We start from the raw sequence: 20,264 nt of genomic DNA, 5'->3' as shown, positions 1-20,264 counted from the left end.
ACTAGCAGTGCTGGAAGTCATCTATAGTGATCCAGATAATGATGAAGCCCCTAAAAATCCAGAGGATGTCCTGTGCACACGGGCCATGTGGAGGAAGGTGATTAAAGGTGCGCCATCCTTGTATTCTGCGGGCTTGGCTGCAATGTACTATCCAGAAATGGATATGGGAGAAGGACTAAGATGTACGCCAGCTGTGGAGGCAGTCTCTTCCTGGCTTCAGAACTTTGAAGAGAGTCTTGGTACCTCCTCATCTCTACGGGCGAGTGCCTTAGATGTCAGGAGCACCCCAAGAAATCGGTTCTCTTCCACCCCAGTCAGAGGGAAGGGAAACCTAGGCGCATGACACGTGGCGAACTTTGGTTCTTCCTGCGTGACCAGGGGGAGGACATGAGGAAGTGGGATGGTCAACCCACCTTCAAGTTGGAAGCTCGTGTACATGAATTGCGAGGAAAGACCCCTGCCAAGAAGAAGACATCCAAGAAGGTTGTTAATGTAGCTGGCGTGAAACCGCAAGAAAGTAATCAGCGATCTCCCAGATACAGGAAGACTGAGATCACCTCCCTTGGCCCTGATGAAGGAGTCTCCGGCCTGGCACAGCAAGGGTCAGACAGTGAATACTCTGACCAAGAACAGGAATAGAGGGCCCCTGCCTCCAGCCAGGAGGAGGAAAGGGATGATCGGGTGTATTGGACAGTGTGGATTCGATGGCCTGGCACATCAAATCCGCAGAAGTACCAGGCTTTAATCGACACCGGGGCACAGTGTACATTAATGCCATCAAGTTATAGAGGGGCAGAACCTATCTGGATCTCAGGAGTGACAGGGGGATGTCAAGAACTGTCAGTACTGGAGGCCGAGGTTAGCTTGACTGGGGACAAGTGGGAAAAACATCCCATTGTAACTGGCCCAGAAGCCCCTTGTATCTTGGGCGCTGACTACCTCAAGAGGGGGTATTTCAAAGACCCAAAAGGATACCGATGGGCTTTTGGTGTGGCCAGTGTGAACACAGAGAAGGTCAAACAGTTGTCTAATCTGCCTGGCCTCTCAGGAGATCCTTTTGTTGTAGGACTGTTGCGAGTTAAAGAACAACAGGTGCCAATTGCTATGAGGACCGTGCACCGACGGCAGTATCGCACGAACCGAGACTCTCTGGCTCCCATCCAAGAACTGATCCGTCAACTGGAGACCCAAGGTGTCATCAGTAAGACACATTCGCCTTTTAATAGCCCAATATGGCCAGTGCGGAAGTCTGACGGAGGGTGGAGGTTGACAGTAGACTATCGTGGCCTGAACGAAGTGACGCCACCACTGAGTGCTGCTGTGCCAGATATGTTAGAGCTCCAGTATGAACTGGAGTCAAAGGCAGCCAAGTGGTACGCCACAATCGACATCGCCAATGCATTCTTTTCAATTCCTTTGGCAGAAGAGTGCAGGCCACAGTTTGCTTTCACGTGGAGGGGTGTCCAATATACCTGGAATCGACTGCCCCAGGGGTGGAAGCACAGCCCCACTATTTGTCATGGACTAATTCAAACTGCACTGGAAAAGGGTGATGCCCCTGAACATCTACAGTACATCGATGACATCATTGTGTGGGGCAACAAGGCAGAAGAAGTGTTCAAGAAAGGACAAAAAGTAATTGAGATTCTTCTGAGAGCTGGGTTTGCCATAAAGAAAAGCAAGGTCAAGGGACCAGCACAGGAGATTCAGTTCTTGGGAATAAAATGGCAAGATGGACGCCGCCATGTGCCTATGGAGGTTGTCAACAAGATAGCAGCTATGTCTCCACTGACCAACAAGAAGGAAACACAAGCTTTCTTAGGACTTGTGGGATTTTGGAGGATGCACATTCCAGGTTACAGTCAGCTGGTGAGCCCTCTCTATCAAGTAACCCGAAAGAAGAACAATTTTGAGTGGGGTCTTGAGCAACAACAAGCCTTTGAGCACATCAAACAGGAGATAGCTCGGGCGGTAGCTCTTGGGCCTGTTCGGACAGGACCAGCTGTGCAAAACGTACTTTACACATCAACTGGGGAGCATGGCCTCACATGGAGCCTCTGGCAGAAGACAGCAGGTGAAACTCGGGGTCGACCATTAGGATTTTGGAGCCGGGGATATCGAGGATCAGAAGCCCACTACACTCCAACTGAAAAGGAGATATTGGCAGCATATGAGGGGATTCGAGCTGCTTCCGAAGTTGTTGGTACAGAAGCACAGCTCCTCTTGGCACCGCGATTGCCTGTACTACATTGGATGTTCAAAGGAAACATCCCTTCTACACACCATGCAACCAGTGCTACCTGGAGTAAATGGGTAGTGTTAATCACGCAACGAGCTCGACTGGGAAAACCCAACCGTCCAGGGATCCTGGAAGAGATCATGGACTGGCCAGAAGGTAGAGATTCTGGAGCACTGCCTGAGGAGGTGGCTCGTGCCCAAGAGGCACCACCATGTAATGAGTTACCAGAAGATGAAAGGCGGTATGCTCTTTTTACTGATGGATCCTGTCGTGTGGTAGGAAACCATCGGAAGTGGAAAGCTGCTGTGTGGAGTCCCACAAGACAAGTCGTTGAGGCCACTGAAGGAGAGGGCGAGTCAAGTCAGTTTGCAGAAGTAAAAGCGATCCAACTAGCCCTAAAGATTGCTGAACGAGAAAAGTGGCCAGTACTGTATCTCTACACTGACTCCTGGATGGAGGCTAACGCCCTGTGGGGGTGGCTACAGGAGTGGAAGAAGACCAATTGGCAGCGCAGAGGTAAACCCATCTGGGCTGCTGCACTGTGGCAGGACATCGCTGCCCGAGTGGAAAACGTGGCTCTAAAGGTACGTCATGTAGATGCCCACGTGCCCAAAAGCCGTGCCACCGAAGAACATCAAAACAATGAGCAAGTAGACAAGGCTGCTAAAGTTGAAGTAGCTCAGCTGGACCTGGACTGGGAGCGCAAGGGTGAGCTATTTGTAGCTCGATGGGCCCATGAAACATCCGGGCATCTCGGGAGAGATGCAACGTACAGATGGGCTCGTGATCGAGGGGTGGACCTGACCATGGAGGCCATCTCACAGGTCACTCATGAATGTGAAACATGTGCTGCAATCAAGCGAGCCACACGAGTAAAGTCTCCCTGGAACAGAGGGCGATGGCGGAGTTTTCGATATGGTGAGGCCTGGCAAATTGACTATATTGGACCATTGCCACGAACACGCCAAGGCAAGCGCTACATACTCACCATGGTGGAAGCAACTACTGGTTGGCTTGAGACGTACCCTGTAAATCATGCCACTGCCTGAAATACCATCTTAGGTCTTGAAAGGCAAATTTTATGGCGACATGGTACTCCTGAAAGAATCGAATCAGACAATGGGACCCATTTTCGAAATAATCTCATAAACTCCTGGGCAAAGAAACACGGCATTGAGTGGGTGTATCACATCCCTTATTACCCACAAGCGTCTGGGAAGACTGAAAGATCCAATGGACTGTTGAAGACTATGTTGAGAGCATTGGACAATGGGGGATGGAAGCACTGGGATATAAATTTAGCAGAAGCCACTTGGCTAATTAACACCAGAGGATCTGTTAACCGTCCTGGTCCTGCCCAAACCAAACCCCTTCATACTGTGGGAGGAGATAAGGTCCCTGTAGTACACACAGGGAAATGGCTGGGAAAGGCAGTGTGGATTGCTCCTCCCTTGGGAAAAGGCAAGCCCACTCGTGGGATTGTTTTTGCTCAGGGACCTGGATGTACTTGGTGGGTAATGCGGGAGGATGGGGCTACTCAGTGTGTGCCTCAAGGAGATTTAACCTTGGGGGGGAAATAATCTGTGGGCTGAGTTGTATGTTGCAGGAAGTGATGGAGGAAGTAGGAACGACGAAGAGTGAACCAGATACGTGCGATGATGACCCAAACCTAGCCGGTGCTGGAGTCCAACAGTCACACATACTGCTCTGTCCTGAACATCCATCTTGACAGATGGGAGCCAAGTCACTGAACATCTGGAGGAGTGAAGAAAGCTTACGGAATGGATAAATGAGTGTTATGTGGGACCTGGGCATGACGTAAATGGTATGGAATAAGGGGTGGAGACTGTACCGGGTCTGGCTGAGCCAGAATTGGTTTTCCCCTGTAGCAGCCCCCATGGTGCTGTGTTTGATGTTGGAGCTGGCAGGGTGTTGATAGCACACTGGTGCTGTGGCTACTGCTGAGTGGTGCTCACACAGCACCAAGGCTCTTTCCGACATTTCCCCCCAGTGGGACGGGGTGGGCAAGACCTTGGGAGGGGACACAACCAGGACAGCTGACCCCGACTGACCAAAGGGCTATTCCAGACCATCTGACGTCTGCTCGAGGATAAACTGGGAGAAAGGAGGACGGGGGGTGTCACCCTTGGTCCTCCGAGGCAACCCCTCCGCGTATGGGAGCCCTGCTTCCTGAGAAGGCCCGACATCGCCTGTTCATGGGAAGTAGAGAATAAATCTGTTTGCTTTTTTTTGCTTCCGCGCGCGGACCTTTGCTTCGCTTTGCTTATATTAAACTGCTGTTGTTTTACCCACAAGGGTTGTTTTGTTTTCCTATCTTATTTTCTTTCCCTTCTTTGCCCTATTGAGAAAAAAAGGGGAAAGGGGGGAAGTGATAGAGCGACTTGGTGGGTACCTGGCATTTAGCCAAGGTCAAACCACCACACATGCCCAAAAGGTCTTACAGGAAGGAGAATCTCCAAAATGCAAAGCCTTATCCGTTGTCTCCGCTTTAGCAGTGGTGTTTGGTTTGCATTAGTAGGTCACCTGCAGAAGGTGATACTTTCAGATGGTCAAAGTGATGAGAATTACTTATTTTTAATAAGAAAGTATCTGTGCCTGGTTTTGTACACGCTGTGGGTGGCATTTTAGTGGTTGAGTGTCTGTTCCCATTTTTTTCTAGTTATGAAAATTAGGGCCGTACCTTTATAACCTGTGTAATCCTGAACACAAACGGTAACAAGGATGCTAAACTCGAAATGATGGTGTGAGACTCTCCTTCTTTAAAGAAGGATGAAGACAGCTTCAGGTTCTATACTTGACCATGCACACCTGCCCCTTTTGTGGCTTAAAGATAGCATTATCTAAAAATATTTTCTTTCCTATACGTTTTTGGGAAAGAATCACCAGAACAATTAAAAAACATTAGACGGAGAATGATTATTCACAGCTGTGGTCAAATCCAGAATGCAGATAAGTTGTTGAAAAATTAAGGAAGGATGTGTTGAGATTTTTCTCTCTTCAATTATAGTTGCAAGTGCTATAGGGAAAACATTGTAAGGTGAATTTAAATTAACTATTTTAAAGCTTTCTAGCACTTCAGTGTACCATATGATTACAGTTCATGTGAATTCTTCCTTGGAATTCCCAAATCCCAGGTTGGTTTTTAAAAGCTGTCTCCCTAATGGCCTAGTGCTAGTGGTGCTGTCTTGTTATCTTTGAACTATAAAACTTTTTTCTTTCGGTGGCCTCTTTGGACTCTTGTTTCTGAGGATTTGGCCTCACACAGCGTGTGCAGAACCCTATTTCAAAGCAAACATGCATGGCTGACTTTGGAAAGATACACCTTCCGTGCTGATAAACACCCTCTTTTTGGTGTTGGCCTTGCCATGATAGTGAAACATAGTCGTAAGGAGCCTAGAATAGAATTTCTTTTCCCTCTCTAATCTACAGAAGTTGTTTATATTCCAACAGGACGTTGAAAGAAATGTCTGCAGCTGAAGAGGAGTTGCTGGATGTGACGGAGGATCCCTCCTCACTGAAGTGTCTGGTGGATGGTTTCGCATGTTGAATGATGCTGCATGGATGCAGGTGTTGTGTGGTTTGCGGGTGTTTTGCTGGTTCGTTTTGGTTTTTTTAATAAGCAGCAGTGATTTTGAGAAAAGTCTGTGTTTCTTCTTGGAAGCAATTTACTATAAGCATGAGTGTCCAAAGATGCCACAGGGAATAATTCCTTCTGGTAAGTAACTTAATTTTTTTGGCCACTTAATTTTTGATGATGTGTATAGGTATTTTTCTTTTTAAAGCAGATAGCAGACTGAGGTAAGTGAATGAGAAGGGGCTGCTCTGACAGAATTTTCAAATGGCACTGTTAGGATTAATAATCTCAAAGCCCTCTGGCTTTTTTTTGGTGATATGTATTTACTTTCACATAACAGAATTCTTGGTTATTCCTGCATACAGTAGTCCTGAGCAGACAGCAGTACAACAATTAACCACTTGGTGACACCTGAATATTTTGAAAAAGGTGCCTGGAGGAAATACAGAAAGCTGTGATTTCCCTAAAAGATAAGCTATGTTTTAATATTACTAGATAAACCATGAACCTATCAAGGGAGTGAAAAGAATCAGATTTGTTTAAATATATGGAAAGTGCATGTCTAGATGTCCGTTTGTGAGAAGGGGAGCAGAGCTACATGTTGACGTTCCAGAAGAGGAATGACTGGGGGGGTGGGATCCAGACTAGGAAAAGCCTGAATGCCCCACAGAAGAAACTAATACCTTCTTCATTTAGTTTGAATCTCATCTCCACACAAATAAGTCTGTGTCTTTAGAAGTTACACAGCACCCTAGTGTTGTTTGCAAAACGGCGCTCGGCTGTTAGATGTGGTGTCCAGTTAGAAGAACGTGTCAGACTTCCTACTCTCGCGGGTCCTGGAGGCTGACTGGATGTGAGGCAGCTCCGATTTGGACTGTATGGTTGGGCTAATTAGCACAGACTCTATATTCCACCCCTGGTCCAGAGGCAGTGTTAGTGCAGAGTCGATGCCAAAATAGGAGGCATTCTTTATAATTCAGGTCCTTTGCATCAGTAACGCAGCTTTACAGCTTATGGAATCAAGCTGGCGCATTCAGATGACTTCAGAGCGCGGGAAGAAGAGAACTCGAAGTGGCATCGATGTGTGCTGAATTGGAGACCTTCCACCTCCCTTCCTTTAGTAAGAGTAAACATCTGAAGCTTGGAAAAGCAGAACATTCTTCTGAGAATGTTTGGGTTTGGGCTCTTTGGTTTGGTTTGGTTTGGTTTGGGTTACTACTGGTGGAATTCCACTGGTTTAAGGAAATACCAGAAGATGTCAGAACCTCTTTCTAGTCGTTAAGATAACACCCTCTGTAGCAAAGGCTGAGTCCTGGGCAGTTTTGTCCCTGCTGAGCGTGACTTAAGGGTGACGGGGAGGAAAGAGGTTTCGGTAAAGTTTCCTCGGTTTTGGGGATCTGCCCTGTTTTAAACTTGTATTCCACAACAGGGTATTCTTTGTCCACTCACACACGCTATTCCATGCGGCATCTCACTAAGACACAAGTTAAGAAATGAATTTTTAGGTAGAAGAGAGTATTTAAAAGCATTTAACAGAAAGTATTTAAAAGAAAATAGGCGGATAAATCTCCGAATCAAGGAAAAACATTTTGATAACTAACTGTAGCATCTAAGTTCCAGTTTAATTCCAGTTCACCGCATGGAATGTGTATAGTGAACAGTACTGAAGCAGGTGGAGCAGGCATTCTATCTTACTGCTATGAATTCGCTCCTTTAAGCTTCTTAAATACTGCATACAGTAGCAATTTACAAGTCAAGGATAAAACTTCTATAAACTAGTTCAAGAGTCTGTACGCAGCATCTTGGAAGAAATTTATCCGTAGACTGCTGTCTTAGATTTTGGACGGTAAACTTGAAGTTCAAGCAAAATGCTTTTATTTTACTGTTTTATTGTAGGGTTTTTCTTCACTTCAACACTGCCTCGGTTTGCTTTATCAAAATTAACTATATTGCTGTTGGAACAAGCAGCAGCCTGGTACAAAATGTCAGATGTTTAAGGAAATACAGAAATTGCTGGCTTTGTTTAGCAAATACAGATGACAACTGGTGATTGGTGTGTTTGGGGTTTTTTAGTGATTTTTAGAAAGGCTCAGAATGTAGTGTAAGATGTTCCTTAATCGTATGAATTTAGAAGTCTTAAATATTTATCAGATGACTTACACATAACGGTTTTTATCACAGCCCCAAGCAAGCATATATAACTTTGCTGTCCCTGAGTGCAGCACAGTGGGACAGTAGAGGTGAGTAAACCTCCTGGGATTGTGTTTGGTGCAGGTTTTACCCCTCAAAGGCATTGTCTCAGCGGCACTGTTTGGGCTGTTCGTTAGAGAAGTTGGTCTCAAGGTTATTTCCCCACATACACACGCCTCTGAGAAGGCTTGTGAAAAAATTCTGTCCAGATTTGGTTGGTTTTTTGGTATTTTTGTGTTGTTTTGTTTTTCCAAGACCACCATAGCTATGCTGCTGCTGCTGGATCACCCAGGCTGATGTTCCTGTGCATTGTGCAGCACAAAGGAAGGTTATGGTTTTTACTCCTAAAATGACTGAGGCGTATTTCAGTCATTCAGTCATTTCTGAATTACTTGCATCTCCAGCTCGGGTTTAAATTGATGTTGAGAAATGGAGTAGTTACTACACCAGTGACCTGGAATACTTCTTTGGGTAGTTGGTTTTATGTAAAAAGGAGAGACTGATGTCTCCTCCGATTTGCAAAAAGTCTTCCTTTTAACTACAATTTTATGCTACAATTTTTTTCAAATATGCTATTGTCGATGAATTTATGTGTGAATGTCACTTCTGAGGCCTCTTTAATTTTTTAAAAATAGAGATTATCATCTTCTCTGAGTGTTGGGAGATTGGTTCTTTAAAGCTTGTAAGACAGTTTGGAAATAGCATTAAATACCTGCTCAGTGCTGACTTTACTGCTGGAAACTTCTAATCTGAGTCTCGCGGGGTTTGTCCTGAGGATTCAGTTATTTTTCAGTTGCTGCTGCTTACAGACAGGGTGTATAAATTTGTAAATCTGGGCCTGTGTAGGAGAACGTGGAGAAAACAAAGAAATGTTGGACTGTGGTTATCCGTGAAATGACTTGACTGACTTCAGCAGAGTCAGTCACTTCAAAACAGGACTGAGTTCAGTGCCCTTTTCTGGTCCAGTGGCGAATGACAGTGAACTTCCAACAGTAGAGTTGGGTTTTGTTTATGCAGCGTGTGTGTGGCAGAACTTGTACTTAGTCCATAGTGCATTTGGATCTGAAGTGTTCAATATGCAATATGCAAGACTGCTGCTGTGATCTGTGTGATGTGTTGAGTTGTTTTACAGAACTCGGAACAGTGGTCTAATATGCACATTCAAGCTGTTGCCTTTAATATTTTGTGTTCAGTGGAGGTGAAGCAAAGGGTCATCGGTGTAAAGTTTGGTTAAAAGGAGAGAGAGGCTGAGCAAATACTTAGGTTCGGTACTGAAGAATGGCTTTTAAAAGCATAAGGCTTTAGGAAAAAAAACCCTGAGATTAAGTTTTGGGTTTTTTTTTTACTAGGTCCTTTCTGATCTTGCTTGAACTGTTGACTAAGTTCCTTAATGATTTGAGTTAGTATTAGGGGCGCAGAGGACAGGGCAGAACGCGGCATTGGCATGACACCGACTGCTTTCACTGCAACATTATCTTAAGTTCCTTAATAGTTCAGTCCATCTTGGACTAGATGATGCAGTGTGCTTGCTGAAATCAAGCGTCTCTTTCCTCTCCCATTCCCCCTCTTTTTCTGCAGCCACTATATGCCCTTGGCTTGAATTGCCCTGAAGAAGAAAACTTTGGAATTTCCTGCTTCGGATCTTGCCACAAAAGAAAAGAAGACCACCACGTGGATAACATGAATTTCCATTAATTATAGTATTCATATTATTGCTCTGCCTTAAAAAGTTCGTGTGCGTGGTGGTAGTAGGTGGAACACACTGATTTTTGTTGCCAATTTACACAACCACTGTCCTTCTCACATAACTTCTAACTTCAATTAGATTTGACCTTTTGCTGCAGCAAAACCTCCTTTCCCTCCTCTTCCATTCAGGCAAAAATAAACCAGACAGTGACATAATCCCTCTCTTCCCGCTGCTAGAGTCCTCCCAGTTTGAGTGTTTTGGGTTTTTTTTCTTTAGAGTGGCTCTTCATAGTCTCATGGACAGTCCTCCAATAATAACTCCAGATCACTGCTTCCAAAAGTCCTGTTTTCCACACACACCCCCACACACCTTCTGCTGTAACTTCAGTTTCAATGCCAACTTCACCTGCTGCCATTTCAAGAAAGCAGCAATTACTTACAGAAAATGTCAATTGTCCAAAACAGTCAAGTCCATTATAAGCACAGATTTAGATTTTTTTGTAAACAGAAAATTGAGATGTCTTAGACTTACAGAGTCTTTTATGGTTTCTTCTAAACGGGATATCAAATCTTGCAGTCTCATGGTAACATCATCTTTTTGCTCCACGATGTCCATTAGTTCTTGAATCCTTTTATTCTGCGTATTCCTTTTCTTAGAAAAGAAAGTAGTTCAGTCAATGTTCAATTCTTGAACTATACGATGCATTTAGAAGCAAGATCAGTTAAGCTAAGCTTGATATAAAAAAAAGCTAGAAACGTACTACAACAGCATTTTAAGCTACTGAAGTTTTGTATTAAAGCAAGTAATTCTGCACAAGGGTTTTTTTGAGAAAGTCCCCTCAGCTGGTTCTTTAAGCTGCTCAGCAGACTCGTCCGATTTAATCATCTGCATTTCCAAGTCTGTGACAGGAAGAGAAGCCTGCAGCAAACAAGCAGCCATTACACAGTTTACTCAGGAATCCATTTTTCCAGATCTTCTGGTACTTTAGGAGCTTTTGAATAGACTCATTTCTTTTTGTGTTGGCTTCTACTTGCAGGACACATTTCAAAAGTTCAGGTTTTTTGGATAGAATTGGGCCCTGCAACCCGTATAAAATATAGATCACGTCAAGAGACTTCTGCTGAAATCGCACTATGAGGTATTGCTGCTTTTGTCTATGAATGGTCCACAGAATACCTGAAACCACTGCGTCAGCACAATGTGAAGGGCTGGATCACAACATAACCATGAAATCACGAATAAATAATGTTGACGTGTTGCCCCACAGTTCAGAAGTCTTCAAGTGACAGTTTTAAGTTTTGTCTTAAAAATGAAATAATCAAGGCCTGTGGGATTGTTCAGCCTGAACATACACCAAACAATTGATTATCACCTCTATGCACACGATTTGGTTCCAAAATCCTGCTCAGATGGATTATTTCTATTTTACAGTGTCATTTCTTTTTGCTTTCTCATCACACACCCCCAGCTCACCTTTGGGTTTCTGTGTCAGCTGCTCTTCAGTTTTGATTAGTTCATCGGTTTTCTTTGTCAGCTTTTCTTTGGTCTGAGTTAGTGCAGTGGTAGTTTTGCTCAGCTGCTTTTCAAGCCAACCTGTAGCTTCCTGGGGGTCCTCTAGAGACACCACGTGTCTGTGTGTTTCTTCTGCCTGCTTTTCGATATCAACGACATCATCCTGCAGAGAATCAGTAACGCCCTCACGATCAATGTAGGTGCCTGGCCCTATGCCATACTCTTCATTCTGGAAGATAATTTATATCCCTTTAGAAATAGCAAATAATGACACAATACCCATTATTTCTACTGAAAATTTGGAAGACCATTATGTCCTCAAACACCTAAGTACAGTTAATTCTGACTTCAAAGCCATCTTGTGGGTTCACAGGCAATTTGATGGCCACTTTCTGTCTACCTTCACACAGAAGTCTCCAGCATCCAGTAACAGCTACTTTAGTTTTAAAGCATTTAATGGCCCACCATCACATTCCCTTTTATATCACCACTAAAGCATCCCCTCCAAATTTAATATAAAAGCTAGCATTTTTACCCGATGAGAACACCGAATGAACACAGCAAGCAAACAGCTTTAGAAGGAATACATCCGAAAGTTTCAAATATCAGTAGAAGGTTGGGAGGTCAAATAACTTTGCGGGAACTTATCAAATTAAGTTGTATTTAAAACATTGACTTTATATCTTTCCTCCTTGTTTAAAAACAAAGGGTTGTTTCAAACTCACAAGAACCAGCCTCAACCTAAGAGCTCAGTTATGCTTAAGTGTATATACAGTTGTCATTGCTCCAGCTGTAGCCACAACAGCCTTAAGAGGGAAAAAGTCTCTGGCACCACTCCAGTACAGCGCATATATGGGGCCTAAGAATTCAGCTTCAAATGCCTTAAACAGGCACTTAATGCAACAGTTTATAGCATAACTGCAGCTTTTCCCCCGGCTTCTCTGTACACAGTAACTTTGTGTTGCAGAAACGCAGAAAACCCCAAAGATTCCTAAATGCATCTCCGAGGCACAGCAGCTACTCCTATTGAACACGCCAATGTACCTTGCTGAGGACACAGTCACACAGCATGCCATTCCTTGGGACCGCTCTGCTCCTTCTGGAGACGTCCCATCACCACAACAGGTGGTTAGTGGAAGGGATGGCAGCAGGGGGATAAACGTACCAGAGGTCCAGCTTGTTCGCTGCAAGGCTGATCCTTTAGTTTATTTTCTTCCTCCACGTCTCCAAGATAACCATCTACAAGTTCCCTGAAGATCTCCAGGCGCGTGTCAGCATCTTCTTCAAGCCGTTCTCGTTCGTAAGAAAGGCACTCACTAGAGTAGGGAAACAAGTCAGATACAAGCTAGCTAGCAGGAGCTGCTAAGAAGTTATTAGTACAGCTGCTATAAACAAAGATGGGTTTTTCTTTATTCTGGCACAATAGAACAATACACAAATGGTGTTGCTACACCAAAGCAGAAGTGTATTTCCTGCACACACACTCCTGAAGAATGAGGGGGAGACATACACACACAGGTTATGGCTGACACTTAACTACAAGCATTGTTTCTAAGCTTCTGGAGCCAGAACACCCATCCGAAGTACCACTAAGGCTGCAGGAACCAAAGGATTTGCAAGTGTCACTCTTTCTACAGACATCCTATCAAAGCTCCTCTGTCAGGGAGAGCTCTGCAGGAACACTGCTGACAGATTACACACCCCCCTCCATCCCCCCCAGATCAAAGCCTTTCCTACACAGTATTTTTCCTGAACTCATAGTCCAAACACAAACTGATCTATTACCAGAGGCAGGAAGTCTGGCAGAAGAGTGTGGTCTCTTATAGCCAAGGGACAGAGTTAAGAAATAAGTGAATTGAATTTCTTTTTTTTTAATCAGTAACATTAAAAACCACTCAAAGCTAACTTACTTGAAATATATTTCCTGCTCAGCAAAATATTGGGCAAATTCCTGCGTCACCTCTGCACGAATTTGTAGCTCCAGCAGTAACTTCTTCTTCTTTTCAGCAAGAAGTTTGTTCTTCAACTCTTCTGTGAGACTCAGCAGCATCTGGAATTACCATTAGGATTAAGTTTTTCATAAAGAAATGGTTTCCCAGAAGTGAGATTTTCCTCATTCCTCAAACACTACAACACCACTTTACTCGTCCACCTGACAAAAGCCCTTCCACTTCTTTCATTAGCTGATTCATAAACAGAAGATTTGTGAGGAGCTCAGAAGATCTCTTTGGTCCTAACGCAGCAGTTTATAAGTTTGCACAGAGCAGGCATTTGTAAAGAACATCCATTTGATGACCAGAATTGCTGAAGTTGTCTTAAACAGGCTTAAGCTCCACAGGATTTGGCTCTTGTTTTCCAGAGGCTCATTTTGGGGGCAATATTAATGAAACCTCCACAAACCAGTTTCTAGTCCTCCGTTCCCTCCTCGTCTTCCCTAGAAGCGACTACATTTGCTTAAGGAACAGTTTTCAGCGTTTCCTTGTGCAGAGAATACAGAGGAACAGTCTGTATTGCTAAAAGCAGGTAATACTTGCTGTGCATTGACCATGGGCTCCAAAGGGAGAGAAAGCCCAATCTGCAATTCTTACTGCTTAGTCTGTATTTAGACACATTATAGAGTTTGCCCACAACAGGCACCACACCATGAGTAATCCCACTTTTAGTTCTTAATGCTGGATTTAGATAGAATAAGGGTGATCAGGAAAAAAGAAAAAAGGTGGGAGATGGGGAAAACCAGAATAAGACCTTGCTTCAAGACTCCGTGCTACGCTAATTCTTAACACAGCCCTGGCACATACCATGTACTCTTTTTTCCCAATAAGAACTGTATTTTCTAGGTATTTCTGCACTGCTTCTTCTCTTGACATATGCTGTTCCTCCCCGTCATTGTCATCTTCGATCACATCTGAAGTGCTCAGGCTTGGACAATAATCCCAAGCCAGAGTTGACCTATAGATGAATCCTGTATGTTTTATAATTGACAAACGTTGTATCAATAGGTATTGTACTAAAATTATAACAAACCACCTGTCCGGATGTAACAGGTGGGAATATTGAAACCTGAACAATAAGTCTTGAACCGAAATGACTAACTCCGTATGTAGTCAGTAGTGAGATATGTATAGAAAATGTGACTTAAACATCACAAAACATGTATCCTTCTTTGTGTGTGTAAACAAGGTAACAGGGCCACAGAGACAGTTGTCTGGCCCTTGCTCATAAATCACCTAGATAAGCTGGGAAAAATCCCTTAGTTTTTTCCCTGAGCCCTGGCCAGGCTCTGGAAAATCTAACGTGAGACTGACTCCAGATATTTCCGCTCAAAACAAAGGTGCCAGCTCTTCTGGCTTACTGATTTCAGGTATATAAGGCTGGGCCCGCTCACAGCGACTTTGGAAGCCTCACCTACGGGTGGACGCCCCGCGTAGGATTTCCCACTTGCAGGGAAAGGTTCTCCAAATCCTCGCTGTAACCGGGGCTGCCCAGCGCCTGCGGGGCTGGATGATGGTAACGTATGCAAGTGGTGATGGGTCTTTCTTAACCACTACTCTCTCTCTTGTAGTAATGATGTGATGCATTACCCTGGATTTTCCTATTTGTTTAAGCGTGCTGCTCTGTCTTTTCTTACTGTATGTTTTCTGTATTATTCTGATATATTATTTAGTTATTTCTAGTAAATACACCTGCTCTTTTCACTCTGGTGTCTGCGTTTAATTGATATCCCTGATCAGCAAAACAACATCTTCTAAGCTCCTGTCCCATGGGGCAGTAACTCTTTTCCTTGAGATGGGCATTTTAGTGTGACTAAGTAGTGAGGATGTTGTTGCTGATTTCTGGCCAAACGACTGGTCCTGGACAAGAACAGATGTGTCCATAGCTAAAACCTACCCAGAAAACAAAGAATAAAGTCTTCAGTACTTTTTAATCCTCTACTGGCACTTCCAAGACAGACCTGTTGCACTTCCCTAGAGGTCTCTGAGCACAGCACTCCCCCAGTCTATCCTCAGGATGGTTTGGGGAACTCCAGGTGTAGTTTACACATTATTCTTAACCTGGTGAATCTAGAGAGTCTGGAAATTTTTTCTTATTGGTGTTTTGCTAATTCAGGATTCCGTATCTTGGGGCTTCCTAGGTCACCTCTCAGAAACAGAGGGAAATGTAGAACACTTGTTCACTTAAGAAATTAAGTGAACAGGCTGTATCACAGTTGAAATAAAGCCTAGGTTTTAGGAAGAGAAGGAAAACTTCCTTCTGCTGAACTCTTTTAAAAACAAAAAGTAAAACAAATCCCTACAGACAGAGGTTAATGCACACACACTCCATTCCCACTCTCAGTTTTGGTTGTTTGGGTTTTTTAGGCACAGAACTGCAAAGAAGTGCAACTCGTCTACCAAAACCAGTATGCTTAAGAGAAGAAACATGGATTAAAAACCAGGTGAGATTTGGGTTGGGTTTTTAATGTTTTGTCAAGAGCATATGTCATATAAAGCTGGGATTCCATAGAGCGATTCCTGAAATAGTTAAATTCGTGTGTAACCAAACCTTCCAGGTTTAAGCTTTACACACATAAAACACCCACCCAAACCTCTCTCTGCTGAAGTAGGTGCCAACTTCGAAAACTGTTGCTATAAGAACAATACTTCAGCTTATGAATTTAGTGGCAAAACTACAGGGACACATACATGATGGTTTTTCTGAAGCCCTTAGAGACTGCTAGAGCTAGATAGAACATACGCCTGTGCTTTTGGGGTGAAGTCGTGAAGAATTCTGCTGCCACCTGCCTTCCACACTGGAGAATTCCAGTTAACTAACTCGGATAAAAACCACGGGAACGGACAGATTCCAGCCCACAACAGCCACACCACTGGATTATAACCCAGCATACCACTAGGGAGAGGCTTAATTCTTTCCACTACAAATAAAAAATGCACTGCGATCCTTTCTAGTTCCAATTCCTAGCCTATGCTCAGTTTTCTCACATTCTTGCATTCATTTCAGAACTAAAGACACCAGGAAAAAGGTATGCTTACACAAAATCCAATCCCCGTAACTCTCATTGGACTGAACAGCTTTAGAATTCCAGGCACTGAAGTGGATTTCTGGACTGCTCAACAGGGATCTCTTTAAGAATAAAGCCCAGCAGAAACCTGTCTGAATTCAAATCTTTACAAGTCCAACAGCTTTGGAGCTCTGCTGTTCCAAAGCCACTTTTGCTTCCTTTGAGGTTATTTGCACAGACTGGAAGAGGGGAACAACCTCAAAATCACTCATTTCTTTCAAGTATCCTGACAGAGAGTAAATTGTCCAAAGGAGCAGAGCTACCAGCATCCCCGCAGGTGGCGAGACTATTTGCATTCCGTCCTTACTAAGCACCAGTAACCCCAGAGGATAAATGATCAGGTGCCCAAGCTAGAGAAAAAAGCTCCGTGTTTACATCCTATCAATATTCAGCCACAAGGCAGAAATCCACAGACCATCAGCAATATTGCTCACTTTGCTGCTCATCTGGCAGCACAGACACATCCATACTGAAATACAGAGAGTTGCTTCCCACTGGAAAAGGGAGAGCCCTGAGCTCTCTAAAGGTGCATGGACCCATCAGCACAGAAAGAAGTGCTCCTCTACCTCCTTCGCTTGGCCAAGTATTGGGCTGTCAGCAGTCACAGCGCTCGCTGCGCTGCCCAAGGCAGAGCCTCTGTAACACCTGGTTGCACTCAAACACCCAGCTAGGAACCAAGGAACATATTAAGTTAAAGGACAGCTGGATTACATTGGTTTCTCCTCATCTACTCATAACTTCTTGTTTATTGTAATGCCGCTTGTAATTCAACCTCCCACGAACAAGGTAACAGTCACTGGCAAACAACGAACAGCCCCAAGAAGCTGTTGCATCCTGCACTGCAGTCCCTTGCCATGGACTGAACACAGACTGCCATGTACTGCCAGAAAGGAAAGGCTGTGTTGGCAATACTGGGAATAACAGGAGAGGAAACCACGGCACCCCGCAGGCAACATTCTGCCCTGACAGTTCTGATCACATCGTTAAGTCCTAGAAAAACAGAAACCATGAAAAAGTCCCCGGAGTCTGAAAAGACACGAATGAAAAATTCTTGAAAACCCACACAATACAGCCCAAACTAGTCAGGCGTGGGGGACTGTACACTTTGGGAATGTTGGGTTCTGTTATTTACCTGTTCTTTATTAGGACAGAGCACCCCATCATCGCCCCAGATTAATGCTGACTGAAAACACTGGCAGTGGGCTTTAGTTCTGATCTACCCAACAGAAGATCACTTAGAAGACAATGTCGCTGCAATAAAGATCAACTTCAACGGCACAAGACTCATTGTCCCTCTACTACTTCTGAGTATAAAATCAGCATTACAGCCTCTAGAACTGCCATTTCATTGTAGGAGAAATTGTTCCCGCGTAAATCAAATCACCTTATTTGTTAAAATGCTTTGAAAAATAATTAAGGAATGACACCTTCTGACCAGAAAGGATATTGAGCTTTAACAGTACAGAAACAGCACATCAGGAGACAAGGTCTCCTAGGATATTACTGATCAACTCAGAAACCTGAGACAAGACAGAAATACTTGGAAGGACTCAAATATGTTTTAATTATTTATGCTCTGCCTGTAATAACTGAAACAGACTCAAATACTATTCCTTATTTGAAGACAAGGCATATAAGATGTATATGACCTTTACAATAATGATAAAAACCCCAAATATGAGTCTGGACTTACACACTTTTCCCATTCTGACATCTAGAACACATTTTCTTAACTCCCCCCTCCTCCCTCTAGATACTTGGAGGAAAAAAAGAAGTCACACACACCTGGCTGAAATTATTACAGCCTTACAAAGCAATACACTCTATGTTTATGTAAACTCTGGCAGTGACTGTCACCTGGCAGTTTAGGATATTTGTAACCATTCTATGATTAAGCTGCTCCAAGCTGGCAATTAGCCTCATTCACAGAAGGCTGATGCTCCCAATCAAGTATCAGTGCAGTGCCACACAACTCAGTCCAATCCTATCTATCTCCTCCAAATTAAAAACACACTGAAGATGCTTTTCCTCTTCTCTGTAAAATTCTGATTATTCTTACTGATGAAAAGACTAAGCTCATTAAAAAATATCCAAACAATGCAAACATTAAAGCTTTCTTACCTGCCTCGTGTTTGAGCTTGAAGAAACCAAAGACACATCAGGAGAGAGATCTGTTTTAAAATCTTCCACGCTTCCTGGTGCCGTTCTCTGAAGTGGCTCAGCACCAGCAATACAGGATGGTCTGAAAAAGTCCTCCTTATCCAAATTCGGTTCCATCCTGCGAGATAAAATACAGCCCTTTTTTTGCTTTCTGATCACATGCCATAAAGCTTCTGAAGTCTCTCATACAAGACAAGTCAATCTGAAACTGAGAGCTGCAGTTTCTCTAAGGAGAAAGCTTTCTTTATCCTACTCAAAATTTACACAGCAAGTTCCTGATAGCTGGGAGAGGCTCTGCAGTGGGGTTCACATCATGATGAAACGAGACCAGCCATTCTTCTTCCAATGCAAAGCAACTGTTTACCAGGGAAAAACCCTTACACATATACCACAACCTTGCTAAAACCCGTGTCTGACAAGGAAGAGAGAATTAAAAAAAAAACCCACACCAAACAATCATATTGTTCTGCATCCGCTTCTCCATCATCCCATTATAGCGGCCATTTAGAATAAAAGTTCATTGCAAGAGTAACCCAAACTTCATGGTTATCTCCGCAGGACCTGATAAATAATTGGTATTATAAGTGTAACACAAAGTAGCTGAATACGTGACAGAGTCCAGAAAAATTCTGAAGACTAGCAGATACTTTTAGCTCTTAAGGGGACACCAGAAAATGAGAAGACCTCATGCCAGAGTGCAAGTTAAAGAACTGCTTTTTAGTGATTTTTTCAGTTGTTTTACAGATCAGCAATTCATTTATTCATCCAAAATTTAATGATTTTTGTGCATCTCAGAATCTGGGCAGTGAAAATTTGCTATAGGAAATGGAAGTAAATTGATCCAGTGTTGATAGTAGACAGGTAGATTTCAAAATAATCTTTAAAAAGTGCATTTTATTTCAAAACATTAGCATTTTTGTCTGCCCTTCACTCTCCAGTTGCTTTTTCCTGTGATGTTACAGACGTGGCTTGGCAGCTTTTGCTCTGGATTAAGTTTAACTCCTTGGGCTCGCAGACTACGACAGCAGCTCCCTGGGCTCGTAGACTCCCAGACTGTGGCAGCAAGCACCCCAGCAGCTGGACACCTACCACGTGGCCTCCTGCAGTTTTGAAGCTTTGGCCAGGATGAGTCAATGGTCTCTAATACTACATTCCCATGTCTGTGCTACAGCCATGCAGACACATTTTGTCTCTAAACACTGACGGGGAACACCCGGTGTTCATTAAAGCAGCAGACAGAGCAGGGCTGGTTCAAAGCCCTTTTGCTCCGGAAAAGCCTTGCCTGTTAAGCAGCCGTAATATTTCTGTTCCCCCCAGCAAAGAACCTGAAGGACACCAGCACTTTGGGGTCAGAACAGTTAACAGCTCAGCCTTCCCACCCAGCTTGTAAAAGGCGGATCCAGGACTTCGTGAAGCCAGACAAACTTCACAAGATGCAAACGAGGTAAAGCGATACATAAACGAGGCGGCAACGTTTAGTTTGATCTACAGGTCTTATTTTTGCCAGACACTACATGAAAACCAGGAACAGCTTGGCCTGAAATACTGCCAAAGCTCGAACAAACACTGAGCTGGGAATAAGCTGCTACTGGAAAGCAACATACCTGTGCTGTGCCGGTCCAGGAGTGTTATTCATCAGCTGCACAAGTCCCGGGGCAAAACTCTTACCAGACCTTGGCAGGAGACATAGCTGTTAGGCAACTGGCAGTTTATATTTTGTCTGAAATACGAGCTTATTTTAGAGTGTGATTGCTCAAGATTACGCCCTCACTCTGGGCTTTCTTACCCAAGGGGCCAAAGGCCAACACGAAGCTCTGCGAGC

General features: G+C 43.8%; 1 protein-coding gene across 5 annotated transcripts in view; it reads right to left on the bottom strand.

The window, feature by feature from the left end:
• The window catches only part of LOC141935983 (kinesin-like protein KIF20B), a 51,881-nt gene extending 37,087 nt beyond the window's left edge, over nucleotides 1-14,794 (bottom strand). The window contains exons 1-6 of one of the 5 annotated variants that reach the window (XR_012626669.1): nucleotides 14,022-14,794; nucleotides 13,134-13,273; nucleotides 12,389-12,539; nucleotides 11,185-11,452; nucleotides 10,243-10,357; nucleotides 7,689-8,862 (exon numbers count right to left, since the gene is read on the bottom strand). Coding sequence is in view for 3 of the 5 variants with exons in the window: in XM_074852695.1 (XP_074708796.1) it covers nucleotides 10,489-10,610; nucleotides 11,185-11,452; nucleotides 12,389-12,539; nucleotides 13,134-13,273; nucleotides 14,022-14,090 (750 nt within the window). In the remaining 2 variants the exon portion in view is untranslated. Of the gene's footprint in view, nucleotides 1-7,688; nucleotides 8,863-9,292; nucleotides 10,611-11,184; nucleotides 11,453-12,388; nucleotides 12,540-13,133; nucleotides 13,274-14,021 lie in introns of those variants that run through there. The other 4 variants (XR_012626670.1, XM_074852695.1, XM_074852698.1 and 1 more) reach the window with 4 other exon arrangements.
• Between the last annotated feature and the right edge of the window lie 5,470 nt (nucleotides 14,795-20,264).

This window comes from Strix uralensis, chromosome 30 (assembly GCF_047716275.1).
Source record: "Strix uralensis isolate ZFMK-TIS-50842 chromosome 30, bStrUra1, whole genome shotgun sequence".
NCBI lineage: Eukaryota > Metazoa > Chordata > Aves > Strigiformes > Strigidae > Strix > Strix uralensis.
This window is presented reverse-complemented; position numbering and strand designations above follow the sequence as displayed.